This window comes from Neolamprologus brichardi, chromosome 23 (assembly GCF_056152115.1).
Source record: "Neolamprologus brichardi isolate AB-2024 chromosome 23, ASM5615211v1, whole genome shotgun sequence".
NCBI classification, from domain to species: domain Eukaryota; kingdom Metazoa; phylum Chordata; class Actinopteri; order Cichliformes; family Cichlidae; genus Neolamprologus; species Neolamprologus brichardi.
The window spans coordinates 22,809,448-22,836,454 of record NC_142125.1 but is presented as its reverse complement, the minus strand read 5'-3'; the positions used below and the strand labels follow the sequence as shown (position 1 = coordinate 22,836,454).

Here is a 27,007-nt window from a genome sequence, read left to right as displayed (position 1 = left end):
ATTTAAAAGGCATTGAGGTGAGTAACCAGTCAGGATGTTGGCATATCTTACTTTATTGGCTTCTTTACTACCCCCTTCCTCCAACGCCCAGCCTATTGATATTATTTTTGCCTACAGCAGCCTTAGTGCTCCGTCTTGCCGCCTTCATCATGGTGACATTTTTTTGTGTCATTGTGATGATTCATTATTAGTGACTTACTTCTCCTTCGCACCAGATAAGGTCACGTAGAACTGTTTATTAGCGGTTTTTCTTTCCACCATTATGAGCAAAATGAATTTTTCCTGCACATGCAAGCACTGAAGTATTTTACTTTTCACACAACTCACAAGTTGCTTTGAATCAAGGGACAAGACGGTGAAATAAAGCCAGCAGTCTGAGTATCAGTTTTCACAATTAGAGCCGTGGAAAGTTTTATTTTCTAGTAATTGTAAGTCAGCTTCACCACATAGAGATTTTATGTTATATAACTGTTGCTTTCATGGCTGAAGTGTGACTGGTAGTTTTACTGTGTCATTACAAACATACTTAGTAAGTAGATAAAGGGCTGTGATTGAGAAAAGGATGAAGAATAGTTAGTAAAAAACAAAAGGTGGTTTCAAAACTCCCTGATGTTTGTGCCCACATGATGAATTTAATGGCAGTTCAGTCTCTGAATTCATGTTAAAATCTTATTTTAAGCCACAATTAGAGCACAAGCCAACTTAAAAAGACTGAGTTTTTGACGGCTTTTAAGGACAAAGAAAAAAACACGGATTTGCTGCTTTTTAGTAATGACAAATGCCACCATCCTGGTGTTGTAGTGCTGTCAAATGTGCCAAATATCACATTTGATTTTGTGTTTTGTATTTTTTAGGTGGGTTTTTAAAAGACAGAATTCATCTTGAATCTCACTTTCTGAACAAAGCACAGCAGAATGGCCTTTAATAGATATGTTGACCTGTCCCTTTCCCCAAAGAGCCAGTCTACAGCAGAATTTGGGAATGGTGTATCGAATGCCAACTTAATATAAAATAGTTCACAGTATGTAAAATCTCACCACTAGATCTCAGTTGATTGGAGATTGCAGTCAACTGAGTTGTTTTCTTTCCCCTCCGAGTTTAAGTTCATAATCTATGGTGGTCAGTGTAGGACTAACAACTCTGGCTGCCTCAGCTGTCCATGTGAGTTCACGTCTATGTTATTTGGAGGAGGCTGTAAAACTTTGTGGCAGGAGTCTAATACAAGTTGATGAGTTGGCGAAGCTCACTAATGTCTGATGACAGCAATATGGAGATGGATTTTTGAGGATGTCTTAAACTTTACTGTTGGTAAGCGTGGATGTTTTTGCTGCTGTTAGCCTCTGTTACCTGCTGTTAGCCTGCATTAGTGAAACTTTGCTTTGAAGTGGATTTAACATTGTTGCACTCGGACACTTCGTGAATAAACTCTCATACTATGATAAAATGTAATCAAACTGTTTATCAAAGGGAAATGTTAGGACACTCGAGCCTAACTTTAGTTACATTAGTTGATATCATGTTTGCCGATAACCAGCTGCTGTTGTTTAGCCAGCTTCTTCTCAGCTGTCTGGAGATGTGAGGGTCGCATTTCTAATCTGCTGACAGTAATTAACTGCGTCAATATTGGGAGTAAATGAGCATGTTTAAGCACATTTTCGTGTGTTAGAGCCCTGACTTCAGTTGAGGAGATGAGGCTTGAGGTAAAGTGGATTGAAAGAGGTAGCGATGTGGGAGGAGAGAGAGCAGTGGTAGAGGAGGGGATAGAGACGACGATGATGATGATAATATACAAGTACAAATTTAAATGGCCATATATAGTTGGAAGGAGCTACTTGTTTCTTTGCAGAGAACCTTAAAAAGAGACTGTATGGGTCACGTGGGGGACACGCTTAAAAAGTCAAATTTGTTTTGATGTCTGTGACCATTTATAAAAGTCATGGCTGCCTGCTCACACCTCTCAACAGGCATTACCACAGTGGCTGCAGATTGGCGGGTGTTAGATACACACCCAGTGTTTGTAGTGTTTTGCAGCATTGCTGTATTCAACAATAGTTAGAAGGTCATTTCCTTTTGAAGCGGCAGAGCTTGCAGATGTTTTAAGAGCCCTGTGTTGTGTTTGTTGGCTTAAGGCTTCTGTTCTTCATCAGCAAGTCTTCAGTGATTACTTCCTTTATGGTGCAGGAACCAGTGCTTACAGTTTCCATCAAAGAGAGACTCGCAAGTTGACACTGCCAGCTCGCTTCTGCTTTCATTCTCTTCTAGTCTTCCAAAGCTGAAGACACTTCTTTTCTGCATCTTTTTGTGTTGCAGCATAATCCTGAGCAGAAAAGGCCTCCGCAGCTTCACTGGTTCACGTTTGAAAGCCCTACCGTCTTCAGTAACCCTTTGTGTGTTTATTTAATGTCCGGAACTGTACTCGTCTTACGTTTATGCTGGAAAAGCCATCATCAAGTATTGTTTGAATCGTGGCTGTTAAGGAAGTATCCCTGACAAGTCAGTATCCAATGTGTCTAAACAGAGGTTTTCACCTGTCAACATGTGACTGCCAACTTTCTCGTCACTGGTGAACTGAGATGTTTGTGTGCTGTTTTACTTCTGTGGTTGTTTCATTTCATTAAAGAGCTGTGTGATGGTTGGTTTAAACAAGTCAGGCTTCACTATATTTAATCCTATGTCTACAAACCCAACCTTTATGTTCTAAAAAGGTCTAAAAGACCTTCAGGAGATATTTGTTAGTCGGAATCTGAAGTGTAGGAAGACTAGTATATCAGCTCTTAAGTGTGATCAGGGGGCCAGACTTAGAGCTGCTGCTGCGGTGGGCCAGATTGTTTAAAGACACTTCCTGAAACAGCAGAAGGAAGTGGGTGCTGACTCAAGCCAGAAGCAGTTTCACACTACAAAACACAGAGTGAGGCTTTGACTCTCCTTTCATACTCAACATCCCTCTCTGTCAGCTCAAATATTCCAGGATGTTTTCAGCAAATATCAAAAACGTGATTAACAGATGTACACGTCAGCTTGTTGTTGTTGTCTGGGTTTCTTTGGCTCGTAGGGCTGAGGAGAAGTCGTGGCATTTGCAGCTTTTTCGAGCCAGAGTTGAGCTTGATTGAAGTGAAAAATGGATGGTGAGGGTGATGAGGCTGAGAGGGAGGGGGAGAAAGTGGGTGTACTCTGTTGAGGTCGTGGGCAATGCTCATTTTCATGTGAAAGGGCTACAGCTGCTCTGTCGCTCTGAAGAAATTATTCATGCTTTATTCTAATGCCGATCCCAGAGGACGGACGGACGGACACGCACACATACACATACACGCACGCGCACACACACACACACACACACACACACACACACACACACACACACACACACACACACACACACACACACAGAGGGGTAACTGTTATCGTCTCATGGGTGCAAATGTTGACGACTGATCCGCTGCTGCTACTGCTGCTGCTGCATCATTTTTATTTTCCAGCTTTGCTTCAGTGGTTGAAAACGAACAGCAAGAGCAACTGCTAACCCAACCCTGACTGTGGGTTCATTTAAGAGTTCTGGATGTGAGAGGAACACATCGCAGATCAGCTCTAAAACCCTGACCTTCTGCTGCCGTTTTTCAGATTGTAATATGTGCCAGGAACATCGTCCTCACTGACCCCAGATCAGATTACTTCCTCTTTCCCATTTTCCCATCTGCAGACTGTGAGTAGGCAACAAATATCAGAGAGACCACAGACCTAAACCACTAGAACCAACGAGCATGGCACCTGTGGCCTGCACTATAAAGCAGGATATATACCCAGGATATGTTCCTACTTTCTGGTTTCACTTTAGGGCTTTATACAGTAAGCAAAATACAAAACACAAAAATCTGCTGTAAAAAATGCACATAAATTGACAAGAAGAGGAAGAAACTGAGATGCTGGGTTCATCCGATTCTCACAAGCAGGGAAGAGTTTGTTTTGATCCTGGACCCGCTTTCCTACATATTTAATTTCACGCTCTAGCTCTGTGTTTCGCGTAAAATAGTTTCATTTTACTGTCTGAAAAATATTTTTAGCGCACTAAATATTCGCATGTAAAAGACTTTACTGTGACACTGGAATTCAGCAGGGGTGTGCGGATCGATCAACAATCGTTTAGTATCGATACTATGTCGGTATTGGTATCGATACTAGTGTGGTAAGTTCGATATTTTGTCTTTGTCCTCTTAAGTTTCGTGTGTAAATTGATAATGATTCATCTCATAAATCATGACACACTACATAAGCTGCCTTTGTTTGTGGAAAGTATCGGTACTGGTATTGGTAACAGCAGTATTGACCCTGTATTTACTTGGTAGCAGACAGAAAATTTGCAGTGTCGCACAGCAGTGCAGGTTAAGGTGTTGCACAAACGTGGTTATCAGCTTCACAGGTCAACCAGGGTTTTGTAAGTTTAGCTACGAGAGGTGGTGGTGGCACAGAAAGGTTTGGAGAGGTTAAAAACAGTTAAATACAAGGCGACACAGCTGCTGCAGTGCTGCGCGAGTGCTTGTTCAGTAGTGTAGGATTTTAAAAGAGATGCATGAATGTGTGAGCGGTAAGACTGGAGAGAAGAGCTGCTATATTAATAAAGTTCAGCCTATTTGAAGTCAGAGCAGACTTCTCAGTGTTAGAGCGCTCTATCATTAAGTCAAAGGAAGAGCTGACAGATTATTGCGTACTCCAGTATTTCATTCCGTTCAGCTGCATCAGTGGTGGGGTTTAAAGCTCTGACAGTGAAGAATAGATATAAAAACTGCATGCAAATTTATCATAAGATCTACAAGGATGGGTGCCCTGTTTTAGGATCATACATTAAGTGTCTGTGAAGGTTCTCAGTCATCCAGGTCATCGTAGTCAAAGGAGCTTGCAAAGAAAAGTGTCTGGACTTCTTTAAGTTACTTAAAGACGTTTCACCTCTGAAGAAGCTTCTCGGATGAGAGGTGAAACGTCTTCAAGTAACTTAAAGAAGTCCAGACGCTTTTCTTTGCAAGCTCCTTTGAATCATACATTAAGGGTTATAGAGCACTACATTCATTAAAAAACATCAAACATCAGCTGCTTCAGAGCAGGTTAGGGCTGGAGCAGAAGTTACCATGGCAACTCCAATGAGGACATTTGCAATAATGATAATTATGAAGGTTTATATTAAAAGTAAATAGTGAAAGAAAACCTGAACAGCATTTTATTGTTAATAGCAAATTATACAAAAACATTATATCCAGACATTCAGCACGAGCCAAATGTAAGCTCAAACGTATCCTAGGTGGTCTTTTTTCCTGGGATTTTAAGACCTAAGTTTAGCTCCACCTTATCTTGGCTTGAGCTTTTTAACCGGTCCGGTTAAACCCTGCTTTTCCACCATTTAATCCACAGTTTCCTCTTTCTGTGCTGCTATCAAGTGCTGGGTGGAGTCTTGTGTTTACTTTTCAACAGCTGCTAATATTTCCTGTACGCATGCCTTCATCGCCTCAACTGCATTTTTTTTTGTTGTTGTTGTTGCCTCAAGCTGTGAAACAAGTTTGTTATGGTCACCAACAGTTTCCTTTCAGTCTTTCTTTAAAAGCTTTGTTTAAACAGCTTTCTTTTTAGTTACTAGATAGCAGACATGGGAATAACCAGACACCATGCTAGGAGAGTATCACAATACTCAATACAATATTATCATGTTGTCATATATTGTCAAAGTTAAACGTTGTCAATACTGTTTCATGTGTCCACACTAACACTGTCATTCAAACCTGCCATAAATGTTACCATAAGATGGACTCTGTTTCTCTGGACTCTGAAGCAGTCTGTTTCTGATAATACAGCAATTAGCTATGATTAATCATCGAAGCTAAGCGTGTCCAGGGTTTTTCAGTTGAGCTGATTTAATGTAAGCATGAGTTGAGCCCTCCTTTTTTTCATAGCATGCCCAGAACATTTTCATTTATTTAATAAAATATTGGTATTTGGTGTCCCTGTATCGATACGCTGATGCCCAGCAGCATTATTGTATCCATGACAAATACCTAAAAATGTATACTGGTGTTATGGTGGTGAGCATAGGACATGACCTTAAAGTGATCTGCCATCATAATCCACAAAACCCACAGCACAGGCCTCGGGTAGTGTGGATTTTAATTCCCTCATTTATTCACATTCATAATAATTTCCCACATATGGTTTTATATACAAAGTCATGTCTCAGGGCTGCACCAACATGGCCAGAATCAGGACTGCTTCTTTCAGTATTTTATTCTTGAATATTTAACGTGAACAAGCTTATTGAGCTTTTAAAAACAGGCTTTTTTAGAGTTCTTTAAATTTAAATAGGATGCAAATGGAAAAATTAGGGGTGGTGTTCCCTTTTGTTATGTTTGCTTGAGCTGAACTAAACTGCTTTTAAGAAAAGGGGAAATTGCACCTCTGTAAAAGAAAAGGTGCGCTTGATTTACAACACAAGACAATAACTATAATCACTGAAAGTGAAATGAAATTAAAATCCAATGAATCAATCAGACATATTGTGTCCTCATGTATCTTATTTTGTCTGAGTAGCTGTGAAACCCCAAAAGATTGTAGCTGGCAGTGATGTACAAATACATTACTTACATTTCCTCCATAGCTTAGAGCTGTTTGAGGCCAGTAGATACACAACAAACACTGTGGGCTCAGAAGTAAGCTACTTGTGCAGTGAGGTTAGATGTGCACATTTGATCTGCCCTCAGGAAAACAGGGTTGGAGGAGGGATTCACCTAGCTCCCATGCTTGGTGTTTCTTGTAACATATGGAGACATTTCGTATTTGATGTCAAGAAAAATAAAGAAAAATAAAGCTCAGAAATAGTGATTGACAGCTGGGCTGTCTGTTTATTTTGTCCATATTTAGCCCTAAAAGAGTTGTGAAAGTATGACAGCACGCCACCCGCACAAACTGGTGGGAATGTGACTCTTAATCAACCCACTGAGTCTTTTCCTGTTAATTATAACATCTGAGTGGTGCATAAAGACAAAAACAGTCCTTTATTTCTTTGTCTCGCACTCTGGTTTTTCACAAAATGAAGTCTTGCCTTCTTTGAGAGAAGTGTTTGTAACCTTCTAACTGAATGATTGCAAAAGACAGTAAGGACATTTGTGAGTATGAGTGGAGTTTATTACATGTGTGATGTGGCACAGATAGCGTGGTGTGGTCTTGTAACTCTTGATTACTGTCACTTGCTGTTTCACATTGTTGTGAACCAGCTGGGCGACAGTCGACAGAGAGTTTTGGCAGCCAGCGTCATGTTGTCGGTGCTTCCTCTAAAAGTATGAAGGCCGGAAAGGGCACGCATGGGCAGCATCGTATCACGTTACACATCAGCCCGAGCTCAGCAGAGGAACTGATTTATTCATATTTGAGAAAGATTTTGCATGTATATCACAGACAGAATAAGCTTCTCTGTGCTTAAAAACTCAGAGTGATGGATCATTGCTCTGAGGGTCAGAGATGTGAGCTATTAATCCTTTAATGCTAACCTTCAGATTTTTTTTTTGTTTTCTTTTTGGGGGTTTTTTTGATTTTTTTTTTTTTTAAACAATGAATCACTTTTACGGATTTATATCTGTGCAGCTTTTCACATTGACATATTTGTGTCAAGGACTGTTGGAGTTTATGGGTGTTTTAAAAACGTTATCTCCATTTATCTCAGGTCTGTCCTCCTCTTCTCTGCTCCTTCAGGAGCTGCTTTACTGCAGCTGCACGCTGAAAGTCTGAGTAAAATAAAGTGACAGCAGGTTTTGTCACACACCAAGAGATTCACTTCCCTCAGTGAGCCGTACAGTCAGACTGAGTCACTCACACAGGTGCAGATAGGCTTTTGTTGCTCTGCTGATGGGTTAATTCTGAGTTTACTGACTGTTTTTGTTGCTCTTGCTGCTACTCGTCTTTTCTTCTCTGTTTGCTGAGCATATGTGCTAAGGTCTGGTGCTCAGAAGTAATTGGACAGTTGTCAGAAAAGCAGTTTCATAGCGAGGCAAGGCCTGTTTCCTTTGTTACTTCAAAAACCCAGGAGTTGATTCCAAGTGATGAGCTTTTGTTTGGTAGCTGTTGAGTGGATTTTCAGTATGAGGTCCAAAGAGATATCAGTACAACTCAGGGACGCCATCATTAGGCTGAAAAACCAAAATAAACCTATCAGAGAGACAGCATAAACTTTAAGAGTGGTCAAATCAATCTGCTCTCTGAAAGGGCCTGAATGACCACAGAAGACAACTAAAGTGGATTATTTTTGATACTCTTAAACAGTTTATTATATTTGTTGGCACTCTGATGTTCCATTTTATCCTCATATGTTGTATACAGAAGGATTACTTTTTATAATAGATATTGCAATGTTAACAACATGGTAACTATATAGTTATAATTTAATAATGTGGCTGCCCAGGTAGTTTGTTCAAGTTGATGTATTAATGTATTTGTATGCAAGTTTGCTTGCTCCAGGATACACATGAGAACAGAAAAAGCGAGCAAACAGTACAGACACAACACAACCAAAGTGAGGCTAAATAAGCACATGAAGTGGACATGGTGTGCTGTCATACATGTGTGCTGGTAAATGTTCATAGTCAGCTTGTCCAGAGATTTAAAATAATCAGACTTCACATTACCTTAAACACTCAGAGTCACACGTTTTTTTCCTACGCTTGGATCTTTTTCATGTCATTAAGAGTAAGATTCCTAATATGGAGCTACATATATAGAGATACAGAAGCCTCACCCATCTGCTGTTTAAGAAGAATGCTATCTTAAAGAGTTAAAAAAAAAATTATTTTGAGCTGTTAATCATGCAAAGCTGCTCTAGTAAACTTTAGGGATAAAAATAAGGAGCTGGAAGTATGTCCTCTTTAATATTGATGCCATATGTTAGGAGTGAATTAGCTGAAAACTGTAAGATGATGAACTTAGGGGCAACACCCAACAAATCCAAATCCACGTGCTGAAACTGGAACAATATTAGCCATATTCATGGTGGGATTTTTTTATTTTTTACAACAACTGAAAGTAGTTTAACATGTCATCTACAACCATGACCATCTGACCCTTTCCTAAAATGCTTTAATCTATCTAAACACAGTGTTCCCTAGAGTTTCTGTGCATTAAGTGCATCCGTCTAGTTTATTTTTATGTCGGTGCAACTTTAATCTTGTGTGTGATTTCGGAAATGCATTGCTCTGGATTGAGCCATACACTTGTGTAACTTAGCACGTGAATTCAAATATAGCATTAAAAAGCTTATAAAAGCTTATTTTGGGTCAAAGTCCCCAAACCTTAGATTTGACTTTGACGTATTTTTATACGTGTAGTTTTCGATTTCGCAAACACCATTAAAATAAAAGTTATAGATATCGCCACAGTTATTCCTGTCACTGCCTCAAAATTAGCGTGGCAACATGTTCTTTTAGAGGAACTGATATGGGGTAAATTTTAAACTGAATTATGCAAAGCTGCTCTAGTAGAGTCCAAGAATAAAGATATGGAGCTCCATTTAAACGGCCACACTGGGTAATAGTTTATATGATCATTTATATCTGGGGTGTCAAGAAACTAAAGCATGAAGAAAGAGACGTGATGGTCAACTTAATAAAATGTCGTCATCCTCTTCATGTCGTCTCGATCTCCTGAACTGCATAAACATGCTCATTTATTTATTACTGATATAGTCGTAATTATTTAAGCTAATAAGCTGATATCATTCTAGTTAATGTTGGACTCAAAAAAAAATCGCACTTTACCTCTGATGAAGAGTTTCCAACAATGCTAAAGCCACCTCAAAGAAATGTTTGCTAACGCCAGTGAACGGCAACTGATGACAGTTAACTGTAGCTAATGAAGGCTAACAGCACCCTTGCCTGCAGTTCAGCAGGCAAGATGACGTCAGTTCAGGATGACGGCTCAAAGACTTCCCTCAGCATGACTGTCATTGGTCAGAAGTGAGACACGCATCTGAATCCTGTCATAGAGTTTTACAGCCTTCTCATGTTTCTTACCCAGCCCCTACAGCTGAGATAAACAGTAGATTGATAACCTTCCACAGATAGGGAACAACTTTGGGGCGGAGCCGGATCCAATCCAATATCAAAGGTAGATGAAATACAAAACTGTACATTGGGCGATTTTGAGAAAACGATTTCCTCTTATCTCCGAGGAAGTCCATCCACTCTGCACACAACGACGATGAGTATTAAACCTGTCAGAGCTCAAGCTCTGTGTTGGACAGCTAAAGGTGTGGCAGAATAAAGCTTTTTTCCCCCTTCTGCATCGAGGAAGAACCAAATTTAGAAGAAAGTGTTTGACAGATGTGATCAGACAGGCACACACACTTCTCCCATGAAAGCGTGTGTCGTAAGGCTTTGTCCTCTCTGCGTGAAAGGCCTCCTGGCACAGAGGACGCTGTGAAAAGGAGGTTTCACCATGTATGGTCAAACTTGAGTCTCAGGCTCATGCTTTCCAAATCTGTCTTTTTCTGCCTGAGGATGAAGCCAAAGACAGAAGCTCCAAACACACATAAATATGCACTCAGACAGTGTCCAAGGCTAATGTGAGCAGGGTTAGAAACCTAAATGTGTTTCAGACTCGCGACTGAGTGAGCTGAAGGGTGGAGAGACCTTTTTTTGTGGACTCCTGTCATGCTAGAGGTTCATTGTGAGCTCTCAGTGGCTCGTTGTTCTGCCAAATGACAGCAAATAAGATTTCTCAATCTACTAATTAAAATCTCTAATCATATTCATGCTGGATACCCACCAAATTCTCCAGGAATAAATGGAAATAAAGCAGCTATTATCCCGTATGTTAAATATTGTGATTAATGATGGATTAAGGATTTATTCTTTGTGCTAAAGAGGGCTGTAAATAATCATTATAATCCTGTGATTGAAGGAATAAACACATCTACAGTTTACTACATTCACACATCTTCTTCTTTTCCAAACAAAAGTGCAAATTCACTACTTTTAAATATTTAAATAATACAAGATTTTGCTTGGCAAAATGACCTGAATGATTTCTTAAATACAAGTAGGAATTGTAAGATTTTCTTTAATTAACCAGTAAATTACGGCACAATTAAGAGTTTTCTATGACTTTGTTTTGATGGCATTAAAGAGTAAAATGACTAGCTTTATACAGGATACCTTGACTGCAATCTTATATATAAACAACCCAACTTAATTTTGACCTCAGGCTATTTCTTTTCCAGTGTGATAGGTCTTTTCATAAAAAAATTAATCCTGAGGAGGTTATGTCTGACTTAAAATGAGTTGTGTTTGCAGGAAATGATATTATAATTGTAAAATAAGAAGAAAATAGTAAAATTAACATTATTTATTTATTTATTTATTTTTTGCTAATCAGTTTTTTCCCCTAGAATTAAATTCTGATTATGGCAGTAGTATAGGGTAGGGGTAGAAAATGCCATCTCTAGATTCATCAGCAGGCCTAAATTTTCTTAATAAGTTAATATCTAATAATAGATGGGCTGTTCATCAGCCTCTCTGGTTAAGCTGTGTCCACAATGGAAGCAATTGGGAGCACATAAAATTTAAAATCTTTGTAGTTGTAGTGTATTGGTTTGTTTTTTGTTTTTGTTTTTTGTCATGTTCTTTATGGATGATTCTTTGAGAGTCTGACTGGGAGGTCCCAGTAAGGACAAGACAATGACAGAAGTCATTGTTTTCCACCTGAGGTGATCAAATGTTTATCTACAAAAATTATAAGCTAGAACTTAAGTGAGGCTTTTATTACTTGCAGTATTTCACAGTAAAACTTGAGATGTACCCAAGTCCTCCCTGTAATTGCTGCTGTTGATGGATCTTTAGGCCTGTTTGTACCACTAATTAACCTGAATGCACTTTGTGAATCCTGGATAGGGGTTTTAGGTCAGGAGCTCTGGCCTGGATTAACCGTGGTGTTTATACGGTGTACACTGTAAACCCGAATCAGTTCACTGAACTTAAAACATTTGTGGAAACTGATTACCTCAAAAGTTTTAAGTACACAAACTCATCTCTTCTAAGTATGGGGGTACTCAAAATTTGTATTTATTGTTAACTTAAAAATTTTTTAATTATATTTTTATTTTATTAATTGAGCTTTACTTAAAAACTATATACTTTAATTTTAATATTTTTGTGTTTTTTGTAGTTTACTATTTTGATCCAACACAATGCAATTATATTACAACCTAAACGCAAATTATATGATTATTAATTAAAAGATATTTATTTTTAAATGTTTGAGTTTAGACTAGTAAAAAAAATTTGAGAAATTCATTTACTTTACATTTTGTTTATTTAACATTTTTTTATGGAAATGTAAAAACATCACAAATGTTTTTATAAAACCATTAACATGGACATGGGCACCATAAAGTGAGCATTATAAATTCGGTGTAGAACATCTTTTTGTAAAATCACAAAGGACAACATCAGTCCTAATAGCATCTTTCTCAAAATACACAAAAATTCAAAATAAAAATTCAAATACTAATCACTTTTGTTTGAAAAAGAAATAAAAAACATTTTTTAAAAATGGATACAAATAAAGATGATCATCTTACAAATAACAAGAACAGGCAGGCAAGTATAGGAAAATTAGGTAAACTGATGGAGTTAAATCCACCCAAAACCTGTAGTAAACTTAAAGTGCTTTAAATAAAGTGCTTCAAACAAAGTGCTCAGTAACAGAGTGCATGTCCTAACAAACATTGCCTTATATTCCTTCCAAAACTACTCTTTCAGCAACAAATCATTTTTAAGAGCATGTAGGCAGGGTTTCAGGGGTTTGCCGTCATCAAGCCCCATGAAGATTTTTTGGACAAAGGTAAATGTGTGAACCAGCTTCCTGGGGTAGTCTAAATGCAGAGCATAGATCAAGCCAAACAATAAGGCAAATGCATCTGCAAATCTGGGAATATCACGCATCACCAAGTCGCCTTCCACCACAACGACCATGCTTGAGGAAGTAAAATGGACAGAACTGGTCTGGGAAGTGCCGTCGGTAACCACTGTGAGAAGGGCAACTGGAGTGTCAATGAGGGTCGACTCATCCAATGTGTCCGCCTGGAATAGACACAGTATCAATAAGTAAGGTTGGTTTGAGAGAATGTGACAAGCAAGACCTGTAATCTAGCAAAAAATTCAGCAGTGTAGTGGGTTACTTTGTAACGGGTTAGGGTACTCTACTTTTTTGAAAAATGTACATTAACGCGTTAGCTTCTGTCATTACATAATTAGTATGTTTGTTATTTTTCTAAAAAAAAAAAAAAAAAGAAGTAATTTTTTATTTTATGACTTTATCTCAAAAAGAAACTAAATCTTGACTTCAGCCTTGTTTTTGGGGCCACCTGCAGCGTAGCCGAAGTGCTGTGATACGCCTGTGCCCTGCTCCTGACTCTGTGTGTGTGTGTGAGGGTTTTCTAAAGAGAGGGTATTTTGCTTGTACAATTTGGTAGCTGCTAGGGTATTAAATTGTATTTTAAAAAAAAACATGGTGTTTTATCTCACTGGCAGAATTTAAGTGATGCAAAAATACACTTACATTACATGTCTTAAAGAATTCTGGGTCCTCCTCCCGCAGGTATACAGGAAGGGCACGAAGCACTGCAGTGCGTTTCACGTTGACATCAGGCGCCTCCTAAAAAGGGAAAAGAAAAGTTCATTGAACACAAAGTTTTCAGGTGTCATTCTTTGGGGAGAATACATGTTTATGAAACTGCATGGCATGTGACTCTACATAATTTTGGAGACATTTCTTTTAAGACAACCTTTCTGTCTCTTATGACAAAGAGTCTGTATCTTACTCATTTGACAAAAATCCTACACAGTATTTTAAAATAATAACAGATCAGAGCTGTAATCTGTATAGAACACAGATGTTCAAAGCAAGGAAAAAATTGAGTTTTTATCAGTGAAACGTTTAATTTGTGTTAATTTTATCATTATCAATATTCACCTGAAGATCATAATGATTCAGGATGGTTCGCAGAGCCTCCGATATCTTGCCAGTCCGTGCAGCCTTCTGTCTGTATAGAGCCATGAGTCGTGGTGTGTGTCTGTCAAGTTCAGCGTAGAACTGGTTCCGCAGGTTGATGTTTGTGACTCGGTGGAACTCCGCACAAATCTAAAATAAAACAGGAACAAAAACATCAACATGAAGCCAAATTACTGACCAAATTTACATCTTATCATTAAAGAGGAATTGCCCAACTTCTGTCTAACCTTGTTTTATAGATGTCCTATTAAGTTTTTTTTTTTTTTTTTTAAATTGGACCCGAACCACAAGCACAAGTGTATCACAAAGCTGAAATATATTTTTGTTTGTTATCTATTATTTATTTATTTGTTATTTATTTATTATCTGAATCTGAAGAGATCTGCTGAACTTGCATTGTTTCATGTTAAACTGAAGAAGAAAAAAAAAATCAAAGCACAGATACCTGAGAGTCAAATAGCAGAGCAGGCCATTTCTCTAAGAAGTTCTTTACCATTGGGTTGTCTTGAACAATTTCATGGCGACGAAGTGGAAAGGTAGTCTGCATCAGTTTTTCAATCATTATTTTGTTGGGCTCAGTCTTCTCAACCTCATTTTTTATCTGGACTCTCATATCCTCCAAACTGACCTGATCTTCTCCTCTTGGAAAGTTTGGGAGGTAGTTCACCTCAGCTCTACTGGCTCTTTTTATGTTTGAGTGGGGGTGCTCTCCTTCAGGGTTGTTAACACTCCTCCTGCCAGCGTTGACAGACACCTCCACACATCCAGATCTGGCTAGCTTGGTGCGATACTTTCCCATCTTGAATTTTAAACTGGTCTTCCAACCATAACTTCCATTCCTACTTCCAGGCTCTTTAAGACATGGATGAGTGGTAACAAGAGCTTCTGCTGCCAAACCGACATCTCCATCACTCGGATAGGCTTTGAAGGTGTGCATCGCTGAAGCCATGGTCTCCAAGATGTTGTGCTTTTGGGCTCGAGTCAACTTCAGATGTTTTCCAGACATCTCAAAGGCTCTATTTCCCTCCTCAAGTACATGTTCAACTTCGTAAGAAAAGGTAGGTACTGGGAAAGTGTCAGGCCAACACTTCAGACGCTGAGCTAAAGGCACATGAGGAAGGATGTCTGTATCAGAACTTGCACAAGAACTGACATCACTTTCAGATCTCACTACTTTTAGTGTGCCCTTCTCCGGCAACTCTTGAATATCCAGTAGGCAGGTAAGTTGCCCATCAAAGTCGGGGTCTTTGTATTGTAAGGTAAACTCAAAGTCCAGCCTAGGGTTGAGCTTCTCACGGAGTATGGTGATTAGTTCTTCCACCGACTCAGGCCGCTTAGTTAGAGAAACCTTCACAACAACATCTGTGGTGAGGTGAACTCTCAGCAGGAACTTTTGGGATACTGCCATCATCCTATGAATAAAACAAGGAATGGAGATGATTTTTAAAAAAAATGAATCGTCTCATAAGCACTGTACATCATACCATTAACCTTATTATTAGGGGTGGGTTTTTATAATCGATTCATCGATTAAAATCAATTCTGGCTTGGATAACGTAAAATCGATTCATTAAAATCCTGAATCGATTTTTTAATATAAATTTATTTTGCCGGAAATGCCAGAATCTCTGGTGAAATCTCACAAAATTTCAACAACCACCAAACAGCTAAGACAGTAAAAGAGAGCAGGAACACCGATTCTGCACAAAGACGTAAACACACAGCGCAACCCGCGGATCAGAATCAGTTAGATGTCGCCTTTCTCACAGTCGGGGCTGAAAGCCGACAGCTCACTGATTCTGATCTGTCGGTGGGTCCGCGCTTTGTGTTCACGCCCTTTATGAGTTGATTCTAAAGCTGTTAGTTTGATGTCTCTCCAAACAATATTGACCGAACCAGCAGCAAAAGAAGATCCAAACTACGCTTCACATTAACACCGTCATGTATTCACTCTTACTTTTACTGTTTTGCTTCGACCACGATGCACAGCTCTCTCTCTCTCCCTGTACTTCAAGAACAGTTTCCCGTCTAAAAATCTGTTTTCTGCATTATTCGCTTGCTTGTTACGCACAAGTCTACCATTGTTTACAGCGCTGTCGGCCAACGTTTTTTTTCTTTGTTTTATATACTTCCGAAAAGAAAACCTAATTTCTGCCGTTCAATACTGAACAAATTTAAACTTTTTAAAATTATGCAAAACGCTTAGCCGTGTCTCTAATAAAACCGCTTTAACATCAGAGGTAATGTTCATATGTTGATTAATGGTTTTCTTTCGTTTTTGATGTACTGCAGAATATTTTTATAAAATCCCAGGCCAGGAAAATCGCCTTCATGTTTTTCTGTGTTTTATCCTCAGCTACTTTAACACAAAAGCATCTGCTGTGATGCTCACACCTTTGATAAAGTCTTGCGTGTGTCAGCTTCCTTTTTATAGATACAAAAATATGTAAATATACTGTTCTGAATTATAATATTTCTGACTGTCAAAATTTCCCAGATTCAAATCGAATTGAATCGAATCGAATTAAATCGAATCAATTCGGGACCTTGTGAATCGGAATTGAATCGATTCACGAAATCAGTGACGATACCCAGCCCTAGTCCTGACACACAGGCTGGTGTTTGTACAGCTTCCACAAACACAATAATTTTGTATTTTTAAGAAAAATAAATGCAATATAATCATAGTAAACACACTAACGCTCACGAACACCACCTACTGCCAACAGCGCATAACATACAACTCCCTTCAGTTACATCACACGTCCAGATTATGAAACTTTCAGTCAAAATTTGGGTTTCTAAACATTTTTAATTTTGAAATACCCCAATCAACGTATGAAGACGGTTTTTGGGGGACATTTTATATGCATTTCAGCAACTACTGAAATCTGCACTTTAAGGGACTTAATGAATGGTTTCTTTTAAAAATTAAAAATGATTGAGTATTTTCACATCACATGAAAATATAAATTTTTAATACAAATTTGGCCCTACAAAAAAATGGAAACTCAGTAACCAATATAATGGAGATTCTCTAAACATGAGCAAATATCACAGTAAAATTGTTGATTGGGATTTACACATTGGCTGTATCCTCAGTAATTTTGTACAATTATACAAAATTATTTTATAAGAACGCAACAACTGATGAAACAACTTACTTATGTGACTAAATATGAAGTGTTATAACTTACCACAAAGGTTGAACTGTGCCACCGACCCTTGGTAGATCTGCACATGATAAAAAGATGCATTATAAATAATAACACAGCTATTAAAAATTATACTGGCGGGGTACATTTAAGATGTTAATGTCACAAAATAAAATAGACCGGTTGAAAGAAGTACAAGGTAATGGTAATGGGGGGAGCCATGAAAATATATCTTTTCAACATGATTCAGTGTGACAAAGCAGGGGCATGATTAAAAAGAAAAAAAAAAAACAGGTCTTTTAACCTACAAATGTTTTAATGGCCATGAAGAAAGGACTCTTCAATAGATCTTTCAACTCACCTGTGTTTACTGTCTCCACCTGAAATTACTTGCAGTCTTAAGTTTTTTTCTTCGGTCTTCAGCCTTGGAATAAAAAATAAAAATACTGAAAACCTTATCAGCACACTAAATATACAACACCTTGCTATATTTCAATCTGGGTATTACTTTTAATTGTTTAAGATAGAAGTTGCCACTGCTAGCTAAGTCACTTTTGAATGATGCTAATGAGAAGAAAAAAAAAACCTGCCGAACAATGAGGCTGCTGTTGTAAAAACGCCAACTTTCTTGCGTTGGCAATGGGTCGTTAAAATATCACTAAGACACTTTCTTTATGTGCAATTCTTATTAAAACTGTGTTTTAATCGGTTAAAACTGTAAAAATGACGACATCATCGGTTTGAAAAAGAGCGCGAACAACCGCGAACAACTATTCACTACCTGGGTCTGTGCTGTTTAACACAAAAGTGCATTCGAAAACAAGTTATTGGCTTCAACATATTAATATACTTGCTTTTTTACAGAAAAAATAAACATAACGAAGGTTCCGTTTTACTTACAAGTTTCTCCAAATGTGCTCTCCAGTCGCTCGAGAAGGGCAGCCATATTGAACAGAATTTTCTGTCAACGTCGTTCAGGTTAGAGAGAAAACGTCATGACGTCATGACGTACACATGCGGAGCTCGAAAAAAAAAACATTTACTCAAAAATCATAATTAAAAAAGCAGTATTTACTCTTAACTTCTAAGCCATGTACAATTATAACTGTTTGAATCGTTAACAGAACAGAAAAGTTTTAAGTTGTTTCAACTTTGTGACGAATTTCAATTGTTGTATCCACAAACTTTATAAGTCAGGTATACTGTTGGGGTTTACAGTGTATGTGTGTCTCTGGTTCATGTGACTCAGAAACCTACATTGACACATAGAAGCATGCCAAATTTGGAGCTGCCTTATATGGCAAATGTAAAAGTTTGCCATTTGGTGTTTTTGTTTGTAGTGAATTTCCAGACCTGCTGCATTGATTCAAGAAGTTAAATCTGTCACTGTCATCTGCTGCAGGTCATACAGAGAGGGTTTGTTTTTGGCAGGATGTAGTGTGAACTCAAACTGAAGAAGGAAAATGCCAGGAAGCAGTATTTGTTTGCAGATCTGTGAAATGGTGAAAATATACTTGACCATTTCTGGGTAGTGAAAGGATTGAGATCGCTAACTGCTGCCCATTAAATGCCTGGAGTGTGTGTATGAGCCCAGTTTTGATAAGGAAAATTGGACATCTTGAGCCCTCTCAAACCCTGGTGTTTTTTGGCCCTGGGAGTGGAAAAAGTGACTTCAGTTGGCTGAGAGGCTGGAATTTTTTTCTTCTTCTAGAAACAAAGACCAGAGATGCACAGAGTCTGAAAGATTCTTTCTATTAAACCTTTTCTTTAGGGGGGTTGATGACACCTTAAATGTTTTGATTCTTGCACTAGGTTTGATCCTCTTTGCCTTCAAAACTGTCTTAATTGTACGTGGCACAGATTCAACAAGGTGGTGGAAGCATTCCTTAGAGATGGTGATCCGTATTGACATGATAACATCCCAAAGGTGCTCTGTAGGATTGAGATCTGGAGACTGTGGAGGTTCATTTGAGTACAGTGAACTCATTGTCATGTTCGAGAAACCAGTTTGAGATGATCTGAGCTTTGTGACATGGCGTGTTATCCTGCTGGAAGCAGCCATCATAAGAAGGTACACTGTCGTCATAAAGAGATGGACATGGTCAGCAACAACACTCAGGTTGGCTGTGGAGTTTAAATGATGCTCAATTTGTATTTCAGGGCTTAAAGTGTGCCAAAAAATATCCCCCACACCATTACACCACCAGCAGCCTTAACTGTTGATACAAGGCACAATGGATCCATGCTTTCATGCTGTTTAAAGCAAATTTCGCTGCAGAAATTGAAACTCGACGCACCAGCCAACAGTTTTCTGAACTTCTGTTGTCTAGTTTTGGTATCTTGTGTGAATTGTAGCTTCAGTTTCCTGCTGTTAGCTGAGAGTAGCACTTAGTGTGGTCTTCTGCTGCTGTTGAGATGCTCTTCTGCATACCTTCATTGTAATGAGTGGTTTTTTGAGTGAATGTATCGGCTTGAAGCAGGCTGGCCATTCTCCTCTGACCTCTGACATCAACAAGACATTTTCTCCCAGAGGGGATATTTTCTGTTTTTTGGACCAGAGATAGATGTTGTGTGGAGGGGAAAGCAGTTTATGTAATACTTAGAACAATAACTATGCTGCGTTCAAAGTCACCTAAATCTATCATTTAATCTACATTCTGATGTTCAGTTTGAACTTCAGCAGGTCATCTTAAATATCTGCATTAACAAGCAGTTGACATGTTGTACCCAATAGGGCTGCCACAAACGATTATTTTGATAGTCGACTAGTCACCGATTATTTTTGTGATTAGTCGACTAATCAGATCATGCATCCATTGGACGTAAAACGTACGGCTTATTGAACCAGCAGCATCTGCTCTTATATAACTATCATTAGCTTACAGCTGTAAGTGTTTAAGGTATGTGCTAACTAAAAATAAAGACAAGATGATAGTTTATTAAATTTTAATGAAGTTTGCAGATTGTTTCGGTGAAGTTTAATAAACTCCTTGCTATCTAAAATATAACAGGACACCGGAGTATATTCTCAAGCATCTCACACTTCTGATAATCAGTTGTCTGCTTTACGTTTATTCAGTTGTGTAAAAACTATAACTTTAATCTCAGCCAAACCGATTTACTCAGGAACAAATAAAATACTAAAGAAGGCCAAACAATAACATTTTTAAGTTATATAAGTGACTTATATATCATGTTTAACCTGAGTAGCAAAAGACGGCGGTGGGTTTGAAAACGATTTGCTGGGAGTCCGGTGTTCTCACGGCTCTAGTGAGCCTTGAACTAGCTATCGAGCTGGTGGGTAACAGACGTCTCCGAAAACGTCTGAGCACTTTTGAAAATATGTGGTGTCTTGATAAACTGAGCAGATATTTGAGGTGTGCATAGCTACATTCTCGCCTGAAAACATGTTAAACGTTTATTTTGTGACCCAGAAAGAATAATACGAGCAATATTAAAACTAACTAGCTGCCGCCATTGCTGGAAACGGAACTGGGCCGCGCTATGAATTCTGGGACACAGCTTCTTCTTCTTCAAGGTTTAACGGCAGCTGGCATCCTTGTACATGCAGTGCTGCCATCTTCTGTTTCAGTCCGTTATTACACTCTTAAATCCTACTACTTATTCCTGCGTCTTTTGGGATCTTACAAAGCTTCAAACAACGCGTCGACTATTAAATCAGTCGTCGACGATTTTGATAGTCGACTAATCGTGGCAGCCCTAGTACCCAATAAAGTGGCCAGTGAGTGTATATTTTTTATTTATTTGGGATAAAAGTCTCAGGCAGTGGAGATTAATAATAAATACAGCTGTGAAGGTAGTCATGGTAGTGAAAGTACCATTAAAATCATCTTAAACTTTTCTGTAAGCACTCATGACAATTTCAGCTCCTTCTGTAGATCACTCCTAGAAAAGTGGTCTCCTATTTAAAAGTGCTCATCCCCAATTCTCTTCTGACTCTTAGGAAAAACATTTGATACTCATGGCGATCTACACGGATTAAAGGAAACTTGCCAAAGGTGGAAACTAATTACAGGAGAAAGCTGAATGCATTAGTGAGGAAAAATCACTAAAACTGCAGCAGCAGATTGGATTGTTACCTTAACTTAATTTGAAACCTTCTGAAATGATTAAATAAAGTTGTACAGAATTTTCTGGCACACCTGCTGCTTTGAGTTTATCTAAAGACTAATCAGAAGGGTCTGAACGAAGCTGCTCTTGATTATAACATGTATTTTCAGGACTGTGTGGCTGTTTACAGATCAGTGGCCTTTCCTTCTTTCATTAGAGAGATCTCTTCTATCTAATTAGTGCTGAATGACCTCATGTAATTCAGAAAGAGACTCGTCTATTGCTCTGAATGCTGATAGTTTAATAAGACTGATTATCTGAACTCATCTCACTGCTGTTATTTTATCCACTGCTGGGACAGTAGATCTGAAAGCTAAATCAGAGGTATTGTCGTTGCCTTTAAGTACTACTCATGAGGTCAAGGGTTCTTCCTGAAATCTCATTCCAATTTTAAAAAATCAAAAAATCAAAAATCAGTCAAATAGGAAATAAATTCCCTACATGACCCCCTGAGAATTAGCTCATTTGCTTGCTAGCTGTATGTGCTTTCTGTAGTTTGCCAACGGCAAACAATTTTACCTACAGTTTGACACCAGGCTCAACTAGGTTTCTAATATAAGATGGACATTTTCATGTAACTACAGCTTTTACTTATGAAGCTTAGAGGGCTTAAAAAGCTGGAAACAATTCATTTAAAAACAACAAATATCAAGTATTTTCAAAGGTAAAAGTTTGCATGAGTTCATTAAATGTACTAAAGCTGTTGTACAGATACAGTTGGCTGATAGTGAGCCGGTCAGATTGTAGGCCCGCACCTGGAGCGGAGACTTGCTGCAGTCACTGGAGCCACGACGACTGTATAGCTGTTGACTCTTAGCTTTGTGTGTGTGTGTGTGTGTGTGTGTGTGTGTGTGTGTGTGTGTGTGTGTGAGGATATATAAATCTTTAGGGAGATGGAGCTGTAGCCATCCTGACTGCTGGAGTCTGAGTTCACAAGCAGCATTTTAAGGTTATGGAGTGCACAGTTATTGCATGTTTACTGTTCACTGTGATGCACTTTGTTTTGTATAGTATCTGCACATACTGTGACTGCAGCTTTTTACAGATGCATTAGACGATTTTATTAGTAAAAATTGTTAAATTGTGCCTTGCTGCTACTTTTTATGCAGAAAGTATCAGCATTATTCCCATTTTATCAAACTTAGAAAAACAAATTGTCACAGTTTCTAGAAAATGCCCTCCAAATTTGTTGGATTGATATTAAAACAGAGTTGTTCCACTAATTTCTAGCTCCTTAGTTTTACTCTTGGACTCTACTAGAGGAGCTTTGCATGGTTTATAGTTTAAAATAATCCCTCCTTAACTCTACCAGACCTCTGTGAACCCCCCTTACTTCAGACTGTTCTAGCTCAGACTGTTCTAGCTCCCTCCTTTAAGGCAGCTTTATTCTGATAGGTTGCCCCTCGCATGGGCACTCTTTCTGACATCATACAGAGCCAAGAGTAGAAAAAAATGCCTGAAACTGAGCATTTAGAGTTTTTGGAAGCCTCTTTTGGCTCAGAGTGATTACTTATACGTTATCTTGACCTCACAGATCAAAAGCACAACACTGAAAGGAAATAAGGTGACAGAAAATAGCTAAAAGCACAATACCTCCACCGTAAATGAGTTTGTCTTCACAGGTCTTAAATTTTGTACCTTATTAAAACAGAGCTGTATTAAATCTGTCTGAACCTGACATGCATGCTGTGCATTCATTTACTGACTGCTCTCCAATTATACATGCATTCATTACCAGGCAGAAGTTACATGATAGGGAGGGGATATTTAAGGCCAAATGATTAAAAAGCAGCCGTGCTAATAGTAAAAATACAGCTCTGAATCACAATCTAAAGCCAAAGTAATAAAACATGTCTTGTTTATATGCATCAGCGACAAATGTCACAAAAGGAGAACGCTATTAAAAGTAAAATAAGACAATACTATGTGTGGTCTGGTTTATTTAAGTCAAATTTGCTCGAAATTACTGGTTTCACCTTTACTTAGGTGTTGGGTTTTATTAATGTGACTTGCTGTTCTCCTTTGTGTAGTTCTGCAAAAGTAAGTGTTAAATGCTGTGTAATAACATGAGGAGGAGTTTTGTGGGTTTGCAGGACAAATTGTCCAGCTGGGGGAGGTTTGCTTATTCTGTATGTGTCAAAATAGCATCCACCTGAATGCCAGGACCGAAGTTTTCCAGGATGAGAAGATGATCAGTGTTGTTCATTTAGCCTGTCAGTGGTTTTAATGTTTAGTGTTGCAGCTACAGTGTCCTATTGGTTAATATTTCATTGAGTAGTCAGCCACCTCATGGTGTAGTTAGGAAAATTTGGACCCGCAGCATCCTGCTCACAGTCCAGTGCAAAACTACATTTGAATGCAAATGCAAATAGGGTAGATTTTCCTTCAGGTAGTGCTCCACTTGTTTGCAGTGACAGATGTAGGGCACCTCTATCTGAGAGGCCCGAAATGGAACACTGTTAGTGGTGGACCATATGCATCAGGAAGTAGGCCGGCGACTATTAACCCAGACCCACAATTAAGCTCACATTCTGGACCTCTTTGGTTAAAATGCCGGTTTTATGGTTCCAGTTTTCAACATCTGAAATTGAAGGAACACATTTTCTGCACTCCTGTTTGTCATTTTTTTAATATTTTCCAAAGATAAATACATTAACACTTTTCTTAATGAGCCACTTTAAGTTATTTTTAGCTCAATGCAAGAACATACCATCTTTTGATTACTCTGTAATAACTGGGCTCAGCTGTAATGCTCGAGTCTTTTATGGCTTTCAGTGACAGTCAGACTGCATTACTTATTTTAAGAGACACTTCCAGCAAAATCTGCCTGCTGCACTGTCAGATTTACATGTTTTAAGTCAGCTAGGTTCATAACTAAAAGTTTTTTTTTTCTTCTAGTTTTACAAACTCTTGGCTAGTAGTTAGCAAGTGCTTATATACATGCCGGATGACTGGGGGCAATCTGCTAACAACTAAACTAATGAAAATGGGTTTTTGGTGTAGTTCCCTTCAGCAACCACTCATCAACTGGTCACAGAACAACCGTTTTTATCTCTCCACCTAAGTTTGCCAAGGGGTCTCTAACTGGTCTCTAGCTTGTATGACTGAGGTCTAAGCTTCCTGTCGTTAGCTTAGTGCTCCATGCTCTCGTCCAAATATGCTAATTTCTGGCTTCAAACAATTAACCTGTAAAACTGCTAATTCTCTAACCACTTATACCAAAACCAATGGGTGATGTCCCAGTGGCTAAGTCCATCTTTTATATACAGTGTGTGTTTAAATTTGAGTGGGCTTTTGTGTAGCACATAGTGTCAGGAAAACAGTTAGGCTGTTTTGTAGAAACAGGTGTGATTATCCACACATTATTTTGATTTTTTTTTCTGTAGGAAATGGAGCACAACTCAACCCAAATACTGCAGAGATCTCCTTGTGTGCATTGTTAATCTAGACCGCGGTGCTCCTCCATCTGAGATGGGTACAGTCCCTCGTGTGGACAGCTTTGCTGTAAATAGGCTAATTGCTCTTTACAAAAATGGTACAAAGAGAAGAAAAGCAGGAGAAAGAGTGGGACATTTGCTCGTACACAGACCAAAACCTTTAGGGGGACAATCCCAAAAGAGGAGTGGAGCAAACAAAAAAGTACAGGGGTGAAGAACGATGGACAGACAAGATGTTGGTGATGACATATAGAAGGATAACAAAAATAAGCAGGAGAACAGAGGAAAAAAATAGATGGGCACGTTCATTAGGCATTAAGACATCACATAAAATGCTCTGGTGAAGCAGCGAGAGCTCACACACAGACACAAACTGTGCTCTTATGTATTTTCCACTGTTTATGCAGACGTGCTGGGGCTCAGGAGGCTGACAGAGCATGTTCACACACACACACACACACACACACACACACACACACACACACACACACACACACACACACACACACACACACACAGATACGCTCTTCACTCTTTCACACTATCAACATATCCATATATGAGACAACATAGCCTGGGACGTGTTTGGACTGGGACACCATGTGGAGTGTTGGAGGTGCAAGAAGTGTAGATTTAAGCTTTTCATTTGAGGGGCAGAGCAAAAAATAATTATTCTTTTCCAGTTTAACACAGTCAGAAATTAAATGTTAATGGATGTTACTAAAGAACTGGGTTTCCAGTTGTTAGTTTGTGTCTTCAGCACGTGAAGTTCATGCTAGGTTGAGGTATTTGCAGAATTTTCAACTTCTTTACCTTCAAAACCTTCTGAGTGGCTTTTTCAGTTTGTTCTTCAGTCCCCTAAAGCAGACAAACACCATTAACACCGTTAAAAATGGTCCACATTCTTTCACCTCTGAAAAATTTGTAAGTAGCACGTTGAAATCTACAGATGAGCTGACTGAGGTATTTTAAAAACAAACAAAAGCAGCACTGCAACAACTTTAGACATAAACAAAAGTGGAAACCTTAAAAACTATGGTTATTGATGTTGGCCTAGTCCACCATGCACCGCTTGAGGTTAGTCCTTAATGTTGCTGTGCGATTTGAATGATTTGCTTCCAGACAGTCCTGGTCCTGAGCTGACGGCCAGTCTTCCTGGAAGCAGTCAGATGTTTTGGTCTCTGGGACACAGCGGGCTGTCTTTCATAAACCCTTCATAAAGACAGTTTTTATGAAAGACATAAATAGTGCTAATAAAAAGTTGATATGTTATTTAACCAGCGGATGTGCTGTATTCACCTAGGCTGCTCCTGTGTTGTGTCAGCAGTAAACACCCCTGATTCAGTGGCACTGGACAGGAGTGATGTTCATGGCTTAGATACAAGTACCTTCAAGTCTACACCAAGGTTACTGTAGTTTTGGTATTTATATATTTTGGTTAAATTTGTTATCACAAACTGTCTGATGAGATGTCTACAAGATGAGAGCCAAGTGCTTTTAAATGTTCTTGTTATATTGTTATACGTGTCCTGATTTTCCTTAAGCTACCAGCAGGTACAAGGACACAAACTAACACAAGGCTAAACTGGAGGAAAATCAGCGATAAAGAGAAGCACCACCTCCTGAACCATTACCTTATTGGGCTGTCTTGTTGTTGCCACTCCAGTGCACCTGTTGTCATTTTGATTTGGACCAAAGCAGCTTAAATGGACTCACAGTGGTTTCTGCTTGCTAGCTGGACAGACTTAGAGCCCTACAGTTTAACTGACTTTGTGTCACACTGATGATCAAGTGTTTCTGAGTGTGTAATAAGCTTTTATTTTATTTTTGTGGGCCACATACAGACCACTTTAAATATTTGTGGGCCGTGTAAATAAGTTTAACAACTCATGTGGTCCCTGATATATCTTAATATGAGAAAAGAAGCTGAGCCCAACAAAACAAAACAGAAAAAGCTGATTTCTATAATAGACTTATAGCTGGGCGATATAAGATTTTTTCATATCACGATATGTTTTTTTCATTTCAGGCGATAACGATATATATCACGATATAAGCCAAATAACTATATTTGTAAGATTTAAATGTGCCGTTGCTCACAAGTAAAATGTGAAATAATCAGCAGCTTGTTTTGATTTAAATATTTATTTCCCATAATAAGTTCAACAGGGTAGATGTACTTAAGGAACATGAGACTTTTTCAGATAAATAAAGGCAAATATTGCAAACTACACAAAAGGCAGCCGCTAAAGC

General features: G+C 38.6%; 2 protein-coding genes across 11 annotated transcripts in view; one reads left to right on the top strand and one right to left on the bottom strand.

Annotated features, from left to right (window-relative positions):
* inpp4ab (inositol polyphosphate-4-phosphatase type I Ab) overlaps positions 1–27,007 on the top strand; it is an 85,296-nt gene that overhangs the window by 12,982 nt on the left and 45,307 nt on the right. The window lies entirely within an intron of this gene.
* Positions 12,312–18,305, bottom strand: LOC148096120 (uncharacterized). 2 transcript variants are annotated; one of them, XM_087836453.1, is made up of 7 exons: positions 18,087–18,305; positions 17,548–17,610; positions 17,229–17,265; positions 14,477–15,443; positions 13,993–14,160; positions 13,579–13,674; positions 12,312–13,100 (listed from the first exon to the last, which is right to left on the bottom strand). In XM_087836453.1, the coding sequence occupies exons 4-7, from the start codon at positions 15,440–15,442 to the stop codon at positions 12,768–12,770; spliced, it is 1,563 nt and encodes a 520-aa protein (XP_087692579.1). In that variant the 5' UTR covers position 15,443; positions 17,229–17,265; positions 17,548–17,610; positions 18,087–18,305; the 3' UTR covers positions 12,312–12,767. The 2 variants fall into 2 exon arrangements, with proteins under 2 accessions (XP_087692579.1, XP_087692580.1); XM_087836454.1 differs by lacking the exon at positions 14,477–15,443 and having other exon boundaries at positions 18,087–18,242.

Excerpts from the sequence above, each read along its gene's own strand:
- LOC148096120 (XM_087836453.1), bottom strand. The coding sequence starts at position 15,442 with ATGATGGCAGTATCCCAAAAGTTCCTGCTGAGAGTTCACCTCACCACA. Across the intron at positions 14,161-14,476 it reads CTCTGCTATTTGACTCTCAG|ATTTGTGCGGAGTTCCACCG; the intron begins GTATCTGTGCTT and ends GTTTTATTTTAG. Across the intron at positions 13,101-13,578 it reads AATTCTTTAAGACATGTAAT|GCGGACACATTGGATGAGTC; the intron begins GTAAGTGTATTT and ends TGTCTATTCCAG.